The 15,234-nt window shown below is 42.0% G+C and overlaps 1 protein-coding gene across 7 annotated transcripts in view; it reads left to right on the top strand.

Annotated features, from left to right (window-relative positions):
• The first annotated feature begins 7,988 nt into the window (after positions 1–7,988).
• Positions 7,989–15,234, top strand: part of ZDHHC21 (zDHHC palmitoyltransferase 21) — a 41,573-nt gene continuing 34,327 nt past the window's right edge. The window contains exons 1-4 of one of the 7 annotated variants that reach the window (XM_085041778.1): positions 8,145–8,160; positions 9,284–9,376; positions 11,092–11,184; positions 14,824–15,027. In XM_085041778.1, coding sequence (XP_084897904.1) covers positions 14,874–15,027 — 154 coding nt within the window. In that variant the 5' untranslated portion in view covers positions 8,145–8,160; positions 9,284–9,376; positions 11,092–11,184; positions 14,824–14,873. Of the gene's footprint in view, positions 8,161–8,277; positions 9,015–9,283; positions 9,377–11,091; positions 11,185–14,823; positions 15,028–15,234 lie in introns of those variants that run through there. The other 6 variants (XM_085041779.1, XM_085041777.1, XM_085041782.1 and 3 more) reach the window with 6 other exon arrangements.

Below are 15,234 nucleotides of genomic sequence, written 5' to 3' on the forward strand. Positions count from 1 at the left end.
TTGCTTCTGCAATTCACTCACAGTGAATGAATTAACGATTAGTATATAGTTATCATTCATACAGTACCCTTTCATATAAAGGTAACTGTATGAAAGATAACTATATGCTAATCTGTATGAAAGATAACCATATACTATATACAAACCTATACAAACCTGGTTTTAAATAATAAAAACGGCATACTAAAACTGAAGAAAGCCTTCTCTCTATTCTTTTACATGAAGGTCTGATGTGCAAACTCTGTATGGCTGTTTATATGCTATGGCATGATATATGATGTAATTCCAAGTAACTAGGTATCAAGGTCTTATAATCCCTGTATTGTATGTGAAAATTGGTGCTCATTTTTAATCAAGCCTAAGGTAGAAAAGCACACAAAGCATTAAAGTTCTCAATTTTTTTTCTCTTTACTGGTGATTTTTTTTTTACATCTGAAAAAGCCAAGTGTTCTGAGATGTTTTACTCAGAATGTTTGTCCCATGTTTTAAAGCTGTCTGAATAAATTAGAATGTTTGTCCACATTTTTTTTTTTGGTAGTCTGAAATGCAAGTATGTTTTTAGGTCTGATACTTACAGAGAGAACCACTTGAAGGTATGACCTACATATGCTTCCAATAAGACCAAGTCAATTAAAAAGAAAAATCTTCCAGTGTTGTAATTTTGACAAAACTGACTGATATGCTACGAGTTTATCATGAGGATGGCTGAACCAAAATTATATTGTGGACTGCAAAGTGTTCAGCCTAATTTTTAAAGCTCCTTCTCTGTGCTGAAGCATTATTGCAGTCAGAGAAAGCTATTCATGTAAGGAGTTTGCAGGATGAGATTCTTAGTGTGAATTTGCACAGCTTAAAAGTAGGTGAAAAGAGGTAATGACAGCTGTAGTAATTGCTAATTAGATTAGTGCTGTAGGTTTTTTGGATGCATGTTAATTAACCCAGCAATGACTGGCTGCATGTAATTAGCACAGTATTCTGCAAAATCAATCAATGTGTTAATTGGATCAGATTTCTCAGCCTTTAAAAAATCCATATTAGGAATATGTTGGATCAAGGGGCTAACAGGATTTTGCTCTCTCAGCATAATGATGACCCCTACAAGCAGAACACTGTGGATCAGAAAGGTGAGAGGTGTGATCCGTATCACTACACGGATGCTTTCAGTAGTAACATTATATTAACAAAACCTAGTTTTCTCCACTCAGAGTCTGCATGCTTTCTGTAATGAAAGCTCTTCCAGTGCAGCTATGCTTACAAGGTAAGTGCTGTTAACGGGATCTATTTTAGAGCACTCCTTGTGCAAACCTATCTTACAGAACAAGACGAAGCTATAGTTGCAGAGCTCTCTGAAAATTCAGATCAATTCCAAGCAGAGTTTCTACGCTTCTGCCATTTCACTTGTCCTACTGTCTCCTTTTCAAGTGGGAGTGCTGTATGGAGAAAATAATTGAAGAGCAGGGCTGTTTTTTTGTATTGTCTTAGCAAAATATATCTTCAGTCCAGGCTCTTCTTTTAAGTACAGGTTTAATGCAACCAGCTTTAATGCCTGTAAATACATCAAACACCAGGATTACATCAAACTCCTACTGAATTCTGCACAACCACGTATTCCAGGGGAAGTCTCTGAAGCTGCACTTCATGCTGTGCTAGGTACTTTGTTCACCATTTATGAAACACTCAGGACTAACCCCATGGCTCTCAGCTGACTAGTGTTTACTGGCAAGGGGTGAAATCTCTTGCAGTGCTTTCTCCTAAATGTATTCACTCACTCCTTGCTGCAAGAGCAAAACAAAACTCCTTACTCAAATAGAAGCTTTCTGCCAGTCTACAGAGGCATAATCATGTCTGGGATCACAAAAACACAGAACATGATGAGTTGGAAGGGACACACAAGAATCATTGAGTCCAGCTCCTGGCCGTGCAGAGCACCATCCTCAAGAGTCACGACCTGTGCTTAATAGCATTGTTCAAAAGCTTGAACTGTCAGGCTAGTGCTGGGATCACTTCCCTGGGGAGCCTGTTCCAGTGCACAACCACCCTCTGGAGGAAGAACCGTTTCCAAATATCCAACCCAAACCTCGTCTCACACAGCTTCAGGCCATTTGCTTGGGTTCTCTCACTCATCACCACAGAAAAGAGTGTCTGCCCCTCCCCTTTCTTTCCTTGACAAAGGAAGTTAACCCAAATGAGGTCTCCCCTCAGTCTCCTCCAGACTGAACAGATCAAGTAACCTCAGCTGCTCCTTATAAGGGTTCCCATCAAGGCCCTTCACCATCTTCAATGCCCTCCTTGGGATACTCTCTAGTAATACCTTTCTCATATTAAGGTGACCAAAAATGTACACAATACTCAAGGTGAGGCTACCCCAGTGCAGAGCAGAGCAGGACAATCCCCTCCCTTGCCCAGCTGGCCATGCTGTGCCTGATGCCCCCCAGGACACACTTGGCCCTCCTGGCTGCCAGGGCACTGCTGACTCCTATTCAGCTTTGCACTGACCAGGACCCCCAGGTCCCTTTCCGTGGCACTGCTTTCCAGCATCTCATTCCCCAGTCTCTCTGTACATCCAGGGTTGCCCATCCCAGGTGCAGAATCCAGCACTTTCCCTTACTGAACATCATATGGTTGGTGATTGCCCAGCCCTCCCACTTTATGAAGGTCTCTCTGCAGGGTCTCTCTGTCCTCCAGGGAGTCAACAGCTTTGCTCAATTTTGTATCATCTGCAAACTTGCTGAGTATCCCTTCCAGTCCTGCATCCAAGGAATTTATGAAGCTGTTGAAGAGCACAGGGCCGAGGATGGAGTCCTGTGGAGTCCCACCAGTGACAGGTCCCCAGGCTGATGTCACTCCATTCCCTGTAACCCCTTGTGTCCAATCCATGAGCCAGTTGCTCACCCATCACATGTTGTGTTTATCTAGCTGTGGGCTGGACATTTGTCCAGAAGGATCCTGTGAGGGACAGTATCAAAACTTCACTGAAATCAAAAAGATTACATCAACCAGGTCCCCTTGACCAACAGGGTGTGTTACCTTGTCATAAAAGGAAATCAGGTTTGATAAGCAGGACATTCTCCTCATGAAGATATGCTGGCTCTGACCAATGACTGTGTTGTCCTTCAGGTGTTTTCAATAACTCCCAGAATAATCTTCTCCATAACTTTACTACACACTGAAGTAAGACTGACATGTCTGCAGTTTCTGGGGTCCTGTGTCTTGTCCCTCTTAATAATTGGACAATATTCTCCAGCCTCCAGTCAGCTGGGACTGCTCTGGGTTTCCAAGACTACTCTAAAATTATTGAGAGAGGCTTTGCAATGAATCTTTGAGGATTCTTGGATGAATCCCATCAGTCCCCATAGATTTGACCATAATCCATCTGGAGCAACAAATCTTGCACAATGCACCCAGAAGTATGTGCTGTGCCAGATGGTGCATTTTTAAGAGGTGTGGAGTGGGGGCTACTTTGGGTCCTCCATCAGACAGTTTACCAGCAGAAACAGGAAACATTGGTAACAAATTACAAATATTGCATTTTCTGTTGTGCTAAACCAAACTCCTTGAATGTCTGGCACGTAACCGCCAACTTCATCTCACCTGAAATCATTCCCTGACAGCTGTGCACACTCCCTCTGCTCAGGTGAGAAAAAATGGGAATTCTAAACAGTAGCTATTCTATTAGTATTCTAAACTCTACTACAAGAATTGTAGCAATGTGGGGTTTCAGGATTCCATGTGCTCTTTTGTCCTTCTGCTTTGTATACCATTGGTTCATTTTGAAATACGCTCTGCTGTACCCCGAAATCTATTGGTGGGTTCCCTATGCCTGTCTTCCCTTCAGACTCCCCGAGACTGGCTCTAGGGGAGACAGTCCCTCCCCTTCCTTTCCCTTTATAAGGCGATGTCCGGATCAGCTCGAGGTCTCTGCATCTCTGGGCTGGCAGCCCTTATCCTGTCCCTGCTCTTCCTCCCCTCTTCTCCTCCCCTGCAACTCCCTTTTCCCTGTTACCCCAAATAAACCTCTCTGCCAGAACAGAGATGGAGTCCAGTTCTTCTTTCGCCTCACTATATTCCTGCTGAATTGACGTGGTTTGGAGACTCAGACCATGCCGTGGAACCTCGGGGGCCGCTCGCCCCGAATCCGGTGGGATTACATGAACCAGGGACCTCGGACCGGGGGGGAGCTGGCCTGTGCAGCCCTCCAGGATCGTGATACATCAAAGAATATTGATAAAACGTTAACTATCCTCACTGAGAACAAAATTGTCCTGTTTTCTGTGGCTCAGGCTCCAGGGCATTAGCGAAATGCTTTTTAACTTGTAAAGTAAAAAATCAGCCAGAAGCTAACTAATAATAATAATAATAATAATAATAATAATAATAATAACAATAACAATAATAAATAAAAAAAATCAGGGCTAGCCTGATGTTTCTCTAAGGGCTTTTCTGAGGCATTTTCACTTTCCTGCTTTTACCAGTCATTTAACCTGACATTTTGCTGGTGGCTGCAGCCCACAGCCAGGGTGTTCAAACCAAGCAGGCATGTACCTAAGCTGTCTTCTGAACAATGGAGTATCTGCTGAAGCTTGTCCAAACTCACCTGCAGTAGATGTGCAACATTTAAGCAGTCTGTTGTCCTGTCTGGTCTTTAGACAGCAACTCTTGGAGGAAGAGAGGCATTAGAAGAGCTAATACTAGGACATCTGCAGCTGGACACTATTTGAGCAGAACTCCTCACACCACTGAAGTGCCTAAAATGAAAATTAATTCCCTAAATGAGACTACTGCCTGGTCTACCTTAGTATGCCATGTAATCTACCTGGATTGCAGGATCAGTAGGTTTCACCATGTCTTCTGTTGAGACAAAGAGATTGGAGAACATACCTTGCCTTTGATTTTTCTGGCTTTTAAGTCAGAGAGAAAAGGGAGCCTGAGACACATTTTCCTTTAACATCTACAGACTCATCCTCAATATGTCACATTGTGACTGACAAAACTTCTGGGCCACAACAGGTTTTGCTTCAGTGTGCTGTTTCATCGACAGACTTTTGTCTTCATGACACAGATCTTCACAACATCAAGAATTCTTCTCCCATTCAGGAATTTACAGGTGTCTTCTATGTATGCCACCAAGGTTTACAAGAGAGTGAGCAATGCAGCAATGCTGCAGAAAAGTGGTAGTAACAAACTGCACATTTTAGAAGGACCCAAGAAGCTGAATATTGCTGAGAAGGCTGATTTCTCAGCTCAGAATGTATCTGTGCACAGAGAATTCCCCTTCTGCATGTAGGATAAGGGGCACAATTGGGCTCAAAATGAATCCAGGAAAACAGTCTCAAGAAGCAAGGGGCTTGTAAGCTGTAAAAATCGTGGGAGTCACAGCGCACACCTCTTTTCTGCATGTGCTCTCTATAACAGAGCCTCAGCTGTTACTGCACATGGCTTGATTTTAGCAGGCTGATTTAATATTTACAGAGTGCCAATAAAATTTATAGGACGACAGCTGGTGGCTCCTGTGGTAATTTATAAACAGCAACAACAACACAACACAGACATCAGAAACTCCAAGAGGAATTCTATGCCATTGTGCAATATTCAGCACTGAAGACGGTGAATAATTTTGCAGACTTCTAATAATCTTGCTGTAATACACCCATATTGGATTTTATGTAAAGTTCATATTATGCAAAGTTAGTATTTCCCATAGGTATGTTTTTTCACTCAGAATGGAGTTCACCACAAAAACTCATTTTATCTCTCTAGATTTGATATTCTGGCAAAAGAGTCAGGTAATATCTACAGGCCAAGACTTTTCAATCGGGAAGTCCAGCACACAACTGCCTGCTTTTCCTCCTGCAATGTGCTTCCTCAAAAAAAGCATTAACAAAAGGGGACTGCTGTGCTGATGACTAAGCCAGGAAAGACCACTGCCCTTGTTCCACAAGCTGTGTTTACCCTGCACATCCCTGAGTAGAAAAAATACAGTCTGACAGGACTACAGGCCATTATCACCATACCACTACAGAAATGTAAACACTTGCTATTCAAATGGAAGATACTGACTGATCCTTTTTCATTCTACATGAAGCTTTCTTTGACCATGCTATTTTTCTTTGCTTATATTTCCATTATACTTCCCAAGTCCATGGTTTTCTTTAAACTTCCTGACTGTTTTGGGTTGATTTTATCCCCCCTCAGAATTTATTCTTCAAATCAGTGGAAAGTTTTTCACAGCTCATTAGCTCTTTTACATACAGACATAAATACATACATGCAATTTTTCATGGAATAGAGCCAGAGGCTGTTTTGTGATATCTATAAAAATATTTATAAAACAATAACTTTTTAGTTATTCTTTTCCCCTTGTATATAACAATCCAATTAATATTTCTATTATTTTCAGTCTTATCTGCTCCTAGGGACATATATAGGTTGTTCTGGAGAACTGCTCTCATCTGATTTACCTGGAACATGCTTCCTTGCCTTTCCAGAAAACCTCCAGTTTCTGCTACAAATACTTATATTCAGGTCAGAGCAACTTTAGGTTGAAATGTTAAAAATTGTCCTGTGTAACAGAAGACCGTGGACATACAAACCAGGACAAGGTTCAAAATTCTTGACAAAAGCTTGAAAACTACATAAACACTAACCTATTTGGACTCTGGTTTTTTTTTTTTTTTCAGAATAATCATGTTATAATTAAGTTTTAGGAAGAATATGATTGGAAAGAAAGAAGAGTTTTCTGCAGTGGTGGTGTTCACAACATTACTCTTCATCCATTTCATCCATTTCATCCATCATTGTGAAGGAAAAATGCTCCAGGGTGAGAGCCCATCAATTTACAGTGGGAACTATGCCACTCAGACAGATGGGATACCTTTAGGTAGCCAAAAGATCATATATGTTCATCAGCAGTGGGTGCTCAAGGCATGATTCCCAGCTGGGAACACTGAAAATTTTGTCTATTACAAGCTGTCTGTGGCTCTTAGCCACAGCAAATCCCTTGCGGGTCTTTTTAAAACCAGGATTGGCTTTTGTGGCCATGTAGGGGCCCTACCTGAGCAATGGGCACAGCACAGCAGGGGACCTGAATATCATGAGAATGTTTCAACTGGTCTGTGTTGATGGAGAAGAGAAGCCAGGATGAAAAGTACAGAAATACAAGAATAATTCTTTATGCATGAGCATGAAGTGTCCCATTCAAATCAGGGCACAGTGAATACGTTTTAACAAATGGTTCTCATACCTTTCATGCAATCATATACAACACAATTTGGCCACTCACTGCATAATACACATTCATGGTCCTGTGCTGGAAAACATCAATAAATCTACGGTGTCACCACATAGCTCATTCTTTCTTCAATGTCCCTGGAGTTGGTCTTGCTACAGCTACGTATGATGTCAGATAACAGCAGGTTTTGTCAGAGGTGTTGAAAGGACAGGGATCCTGGCATTATCATCATCGTCCAGGGGCATCTTTCTTCTTCATGGATGGCTTTAATATTCTGAGAGACAAAAGGTCCTCACCTACAAGAGGGGATTCCTCATCCTTGCCTTTCAGTTATCAGTAATGCAGTTACGCATTACACAAGGAAAAGTAAGTATCTCTTAAGAAAGCTAGCAAGAGTTTATACTGTTGAGTTCACACAACTTCATACCATGAGGCCTAGCTGGTGCAAGTGCCAGATTATCCTAGCAGCAGCCTGGAGACTGAGGCAGAGGCCTTGCCTGCAGCGCTCATGTTTTGCCAGAGATTGCAAAAGGATGCTGCAGAAATGAAAGACGGAGAAGGGCTCATGCTGACTAAAGTCTGTGCTCGGGAATGGGCCCGTGACAGCGACCTCCATCCCTGGGGAAAAGCGGCTGCCCGGCCGCGGGCGGTAGGTCACACGGGATCCGCACCGGGCAGGGCAGACCACCCCGACAGAGCGGCTCCTCGCCCGCGCAGGGGGCGAGGCGCAGACCCCTGCCGCGCCCGCCGCATGAGTGCCTCCAGCCTACGAGACGTGACGCCCAGGTGGCCCGGCGGCCAGGAGCACCCGGGTCGGCTCGGGCGGGCTCGAAGGGCGGCTCTGCCTCCGCCGCTCCCTCCCTGCCGGGCGCGGTCCCGCCCGCCGGGGCGCCGGGAGCGCGCACGCGCGGCCGGAGCGGCGGAAGCCCACGGTTGGTTCCGCCGCGTGCCCGGGCGGGGGGCGGCGCGCGCGACCCCCAGCCCCGGAGCGGCGGCGCGGGCGGGCCGGGCCGGCGGGAGGGAGGGAGGGAAGGAGGGAGGGGCGGCGGAGCGGCGGCGGCCCTCGGGCTCGGCCCCGCCACGGCGGGCGGGCTCCTGCGGGGCTTCCTCCATCCCTGCGCCTCCGCTCCAGCACTGCTGCTGTCCGTGCAGGGAGCTGCGGAGGGAAGCCCTGGGCAGACCTGGCGGGTATGCCCCCAGCTATGAAATAAGGAAATGCTGCTGTCGCTGTCACGCAGCTCCAGGGCGCTGGTTGTCCTGTAAAGGAAGAGGAAGGCGTTTGCTGCTATTGAGGTGGTAATAGGAGAGGCACGTGGGATTAATTGGCTGTGTTCTCCAGCAGCACTGCACAAGGAAATGCAATTGCCTTGGCCTCCCTTGGTTTCACACTTTCATTTTCCAGCTCCAGGAGTTAGTTAAACGAAATTGTAGATTTTCTTTTCCCTCAGACTGACGATCCAAAGAGTAATGTTCTTAAGTAACACATATTATCTGTCTCCAAATGGCTGTTTGGTCAGTGGCAGGTAATATAGTTTTCATGGACAAGTGACAGGAGGGTATGGCGTGCATACACTGTAGCAAGCCACATCACTGTCCAAGCCCAAAGGACTTTATTTATGAGTGCAGTAGATGTTTGCAGGTATGCTTTGCTAGATCCTATCAATGAAAAATAACTGGGTGGGAATGTCTTGCCTACCTTAACAACGCTTTCAACAGCCGCCTAACAACTGCGTGGTGCCAAGGTCTCTGCTACAGCCATCCATTGTATAAACATGAGAAATGCCAGGTGCGTGGGGTTTTGTCATAGCAAAAATATGCTGTTGCTTATGTTAACTGGCTATTCAGATACCATTCTGTTTTGTTAAGCAGAAGAGTTGCAAAAAGCTTGATGAGAGTTCTGTTAAGATACTTGGTAATATAACCCGACTTCTTTAAAATCTAGTTTGTATAAGTAATTTGGTTGATTGGTTCAAGTACACCTTTTTATTTATCCTTTTGAAGTGTGTTTTTAGTTTTAGTATCAGTAATCTTTAGCAAAAATTCTTCGTATTTCAGGAAGGTCACTGGTCTAAAACTGCAGCTGGATCCAGAAACTGGGGAGGCTGTTTGATTGTTACTGTCTTGCCTTAGCTATCACAAATATGAGAAGTGCATCTTTTATGTTTCTACTCTCTGTTCCTTTTCTGACTTGTTTAGGAAACAGCCTTTTTAGAAAGTGGTTTTTTTTCCACTCTGGAAGTGTGTATTATAGAGCATAGTATTGTTCAGTTTATGTGGGGTCTTCAAACTGTATTTCACAGTGAACAGTTCAATAAATTAGCAATCTGTGTTGCAATTAGTGTTGTTCTGGACTTGTTCAAGGATTTTGAAAAAAAGTTCAGCAAGTCAGATTTCAGAAGTCTTGCTTTTCTAAGTGAGCAGGGCTAAAGTGAGGCATGGTTTCTAGTTATGTATCAGTGCATCACCCATGAACATGCAAGGAGTAGGCTGTCCCCAGAGCTGTCATGCTTCTTAGGGTGAGAAATTGAGTACTGCTCATGTTGGGTGTATTCATGTAGTACAATTTTCTGAGTATGTTTTGGGGCAGTCTTGGTGAAAATTGTATATACTTTTTATTTTTTTAAGTTTGCATTCAAATAAGTCTATTAAAGCAATTTATACTTTATTTTAACGTTTCTGGTTAGCACAAAGCTTTCTCATTTCTCGGAATTGACTTTCTGCTTGCCTGACTCATTCTGTGGTTTCGTTATTCAGTGGATGTCACATGAAGAGTCATATTGCAGGTGATTGTAGTGAACAAAATACTGAGTTTATTATACGATTGATGAAATTGGCCAGAAACAAAAAGGCTAGGAAAAGAGGCTGTTCAGGCATCCTGTAATAAAAGTGTTTTTTGAAAAGGCAAGAACAATTCCTGATCATGTAGGAAAGACTCAGTCATGTTTTGGTGAAGCTTAAGCTTTTCTTAGGCACAGCTATTGTTGGCTTTCAAATGATTTGTGTTCGTGTTGTTTATAGAGGAAAAAAATGGCTATAAATTAGGGTAGAAGGGAAGAAAACCACAAAACCTCTGACATTAGTGCTGTGTATTTTCTCCTAAATTATTTCACTGGAAAATTGCTTTGCTTGGAAAATTTCATTGCTTGTATGAAAACTGAGTGTATACAGATATAAATCACTTAATTATTTCTCTCAGTTTATTTGTTGTAAACCTTCTCATAGAGTTTTTTCTTTGCATATTGTAGTTTTTCTGATCAGAAATTACAAATTTTAAAGAACAAAATCATTTGAAATCAGTCATCTTTTTTGACATTGTATTTGAAAGAGTAATCAACTCACTTTGTTTGTGGCTTAAATTTTACTCTAGTACTTCCAACCTAGTTATCAGATTTTGTACCTCTTAGTTTTACTTTATTCCTCCCCCATTATATATTTATGCATGGTACATAAACCAAGAGGAAGAGGGGCAAAAAACCTCACTTTCCTGGAGTAAGTCAGCATATTAACATTGTTTATTCACTGTTGCTGATAAAGTATGATGAAAAATATAAAACCTAATTTATCATTATAAGTAGGCCTACAAGAAATAAATGTGTCTAATTGAAATACACTGGCAGTAGTGCAGTTTTACATAGACCTTTCTCTGAACACTTACATCCTTTTAAAAATCTATATTAAAATTTTGAAATGCTCTAGAACTGAGATTTGGGGAATGCTAGTTAGAACCAACATGTCAGTTTGGAGAGAGCTCTATCAGTAAGGTGAGGTGTGAAAAACAGAATAGAAGGTAACCTGTTATATGCTGCCTTTCAAACAAGTGACTGTGGTTGTTTGTGTATCACACTATTTTCTGTTTCTCTCAGAAGATACAGAAGACTGATAAGAAATCACCCTATCTTGAGAGTGGGGCCTGTGTTTGCATAGTTTGGACTTAATTGTGGAATTTGCCATCCAAGGTATGGTTTTAAGGTTGGGTGATGTTTGTTTTGGCTTTTTACTTGCGAAAGTGAATGTGGTCATGCAGGCAAAAATAACTGACTGAGTGATAAAAATTTGGGATATATTTCTTTGTTAGGCATTCTTACTGTTTTCTCCTGAATCTCTCTCTCGCTGCTTATTGCTCACATATAGTACTAGTAGGTCACTCAGAAGCAAGTGTTTCTCAGTAATTACATCTCTCTGTTTTGTTTGTTGAGCTGTTATTTCCCATTCTGAGGAAGTACTGTGAAATCATGGAATCTGCTGTTCTGGTAAGATGGAAAACAGATGGGCTCCTCAGTGGTCAGCAGTGTTTCTAGCTACATTTGTTTTATTTGGCCTCTGTGTTTCTTTCAGTCTGAGTGATTTTCCATTTGTAAATTCATGGTGGTTACTGCCAGTCACCTTCTTGTCCTTCATGTGTTTGAAAGTAGTTTCCAGAAGCATTTCCTTCAACTTCCCAGAGAACAGGGTGTGGCTGTTAGGCCTGCAGTTGCCTGGTTTCTCCTTCTTGTCCTCGAAAACAGAGTTGACACTTGTTTTCTTGAGCCCTCTGGAACGTCAGCCATCAGCACAAAACTTTTAGACATAATTGAGAATGACCTCACAATGACAAGGTGAGCTCTTTCAGCACTCAGGCTGGCATCTCAGCAGGTCCCATGGAAGTGTTAGGTCCAGTTTACTCAAAAATTTCTTAATTTGATTCTCCTCGACTCAGACTAAATCTTTTGTTCTCTAGACTGTCCCGCTGTTCTCAGGGAACTGGGATCCTTGAAGGCAGGTCTTACTCATAAAGAGCAAGGCAAACAAGGTGCTTTGACATTTTTGTATAATTTTGGTACTTTCAGCAGCAGGCTGATGTTTCCTCTAGCCTTCTTTATGCTGCTCATGTACCTGTACAAAAATTTCTGTTGGAACTTCAAATAATTCACCAGATTGAGCTCCACAAGGACTATGGTTTTCCGAACCTCATCCTAGAGCACCTAAGTAGTGTTCCTGTGTCAGTTGTGTGCACACACTTGGTGCAGCCCCATTTTATCTTGGTTTGGTTGATTATAGGATCTCTGTTGTCCACATCATCCTGCATCCTTTGTTTGCAAACCCTGACCGCTACTTCCTCGCTCATTGAGAGGTCAGCAGCTTCCTCTATCATGATGCCTAATTTAAGCCTTCTCTGAGTAGATTAACCAGCCTCTTGGCAAAGATGCTTTTACCTCATGTAATTTCAGGTGGATCCTGCTCCCCTTAGCCCTCAGTTCTTGATCGTCACAGAAGGTTCTGTGGATATAAAAGCTGCACAAGCGCTCATTCTTCTGCAGGATCTGTCTGCTCCTCCTCAAGTCCTTCCCCTTCACCAGCAGGATGAACAAGGCACTGCTGGGCTACCAGGCCTTGGCCAGCACCCTGTGAGCTATATAGTCATGCTTAGTATGCTGGTCTCCCCTGGCTATGTCCATGGTGCCTGAATGGAAGAGCCAATGAGGGTAGTAGTCTAAGGGCCAGACTACTGCCAGTCTCAATAACAGCCTGTCCATGGTATCCAGGACCCAGGCAAGCAGCATACTTTGCCAGGTGACAGGTTGGTCCTGTAGAGTCCCTGAAGCAGGGAGTTTCCCACCAGTGTTCCTTACCCCATCCTTGCCATACTGCCACAGGACTCAGACACAAATGACTCAGAGGCTTTCTTGGACACAGCTTCCTGTCCGTGTCTGCTGCTAGGGCTCAGAACCTGCTCTGTAGATCAGAGCTGCAGGCAGAGCAGGAACCATCCTGGTGCTGGAGCTCCCAGGCTCCCAGACTTTGCTGCACTCTGCATCTCCATGTCCAGCTTGACAAGCTGAGGCACTGTCTGCCTCTTCTTGGCACAGTGTGGGTTCCTGTAGCTGGAGGAACGTGGTGGGAAAAGGTCTTTCTCCTTTTCAGCATCCCTGATGTTGTACCGTCTGCTTACCTTCTCCCACAGCTTGTCAGCTTGATGAGACAGATCCTTCATCAGTGCACACTTAAAAGGATGTAAAATGGTTTTTTATTCTCAACATGCTGGTTGCCAGAGCTAGCTTACAACAGAGGCACATTAAGAGCAGGCAGATTCAGGAGTAAAAGACCACAACATTTTACATCTAGAGACTAGATGTGCGTAGAGTATTAATACCATGTATGTAACAGCCGGTGGTGCATGCGTGCTGCATATTAAGAGAGATTATTGGCCCAAATAGGTTTTATGATTATCATGAATTTAAAAACAGTTTTAACAGCACAGCGGCTTTATTCAATATACAACATGGTTCTAAAAGCAGATGTTAGGAAATCTGGTGTATTTTTAGGATTAGAATAAACATTTATTACTCTGCTATACTTGAATGGGAACACTGTCACATTACAAGGTAGTGAACGAAGTATTATGATAAATAATGCAAAGGAGAAATGTGGAAAAATGACAGCTTGTTTGGGTCTGATTTTGATTAAAGATCTAGAAAAAGAAGAAAAGACATTAATGAAATTTATGAATAATATTAAGTAAAGAAATTGTGAATGCAATTGAGGACTGTCAAACACAAAACAAGTAAGCCAAACCCCTAGAAACAGAGTTGTCTGACTGATACACAAAATTTCCATGCAACAAGTAGAAGCTGAAAGGAATAGAATGAAATCCGTTTGAAGTGGGCTAGATTTTTGAAACCCAGAAATCAGGGAAACAAATTGGTAGGAGAGTAGATTGGAATTTATGTGTGCATTAAATATAAATATTAATTGAAATACTAAATTGCAATATTAAAATACATGTATAAAGATGGTCTGATAAAAAAACAACAGTAGTAATCCCTCCCTTGTGTGGTGTGCTGAGCAGTGGTTACGACTTAATGCTGTGTTGTTATGGAGATCAGTTTATGAAGCTCAGAAGTTCACATTGTAGGACTTGGTGGGGTTTCTTCAATCTAAAACAAAAAAGAACCCAGCACATTAAAATACAAGAATGGAAACCTTGATGGTTAATAGAAAATGTTTTACTGTGATATTTATGGTAATGTACATAAAAGATGTTAGGGTAGTGATTCCTTTCTCTCTTGGCTTGCTATAAATGTCATGAAAGAGGTTTTTTAAGCAAAGGAAAATCAAATTCTCAGTGAAGCTTTTGACTATTTTAGCATAAAAGCTTTAAGAAAACAATCATGAAATAGATGGGGAGACTATAATAGATGGGTGGAGTGAATCTTTGTATAACATAAATCATTCCCTATATTCCTTATTTGCTTTGCAACCTTTTTACTTTGATGGAAGGCTTTTCTTTAATATTTGTATCCTTTGCTGCTGCTACCTGACTGACAGTTGCTTGCTTTACCTATAACTTAACAATTTTCCCTGGTAATGGTTTTACTTGCATCATGGTGATATATGTTACTTTTTAGTCATATGTAACTAATTAATAAAATCAGAAAATTATCTGCTACCTGGTACCCAAAAAATGTATGTGAAATGTTTGTAAGTTTTTATGTGATTCCTTAAATCAATAGCTGACAAGTTTTTTCTTTCTTATTTGGATGTATGAGTTGCACTATAGTTTGCACTATACTAATTTACCCTTTTTTTTTAAAACAAATTTTTATTTATCTCTTTAGGATTATCTTTTCTTCCTGGGTCGTGACAATTTATTACTTGTTTGTGTTCAATGGGGCAACGAATTCACTTTGTGGTTGACCCTCAGGGTTGGTGCTGCATGGGCCTACTTATCTTTGTCTGGCTATACAACACAATCTTCATTCCAAAGGTCATCCTATTTCCTCATTATGAAGAGGGGAATATTTCAGTTGTGGCAGTTTTGTGTAAGTCATTTTAACATTTTTCTGCTAATAAAATAGTATCTGAACATACATGAAAAAAGTCAGAAAATAAAAACTAAGGGGAAAGATAAAGAATAAGAGTAGTGGGTCGCATCCTATATTCTGAGAAGCTGAGACACTTCATTTCAAAGGTCTTATGGTAGAACTTGTATTTGTGGAAACTAGTGAAAAACTTGAATGTGGGTTTCA

This window comes from Lichenostomus cassidix, chromosome Z, assembly GCF_008360975.1.
Source record: "Lichenostomus cassidix isolate B80296 chromosome Z, HeHo_3.0, whole genome shotgun sequence".
Classification (NCBI taxonomy): domain Eukaryota; kingdom Metazoa; phylum Chordata; class Aves; order Passeriformes; family Meliphagidae; genus Lichenostomus; species Lichenostomus cassidix.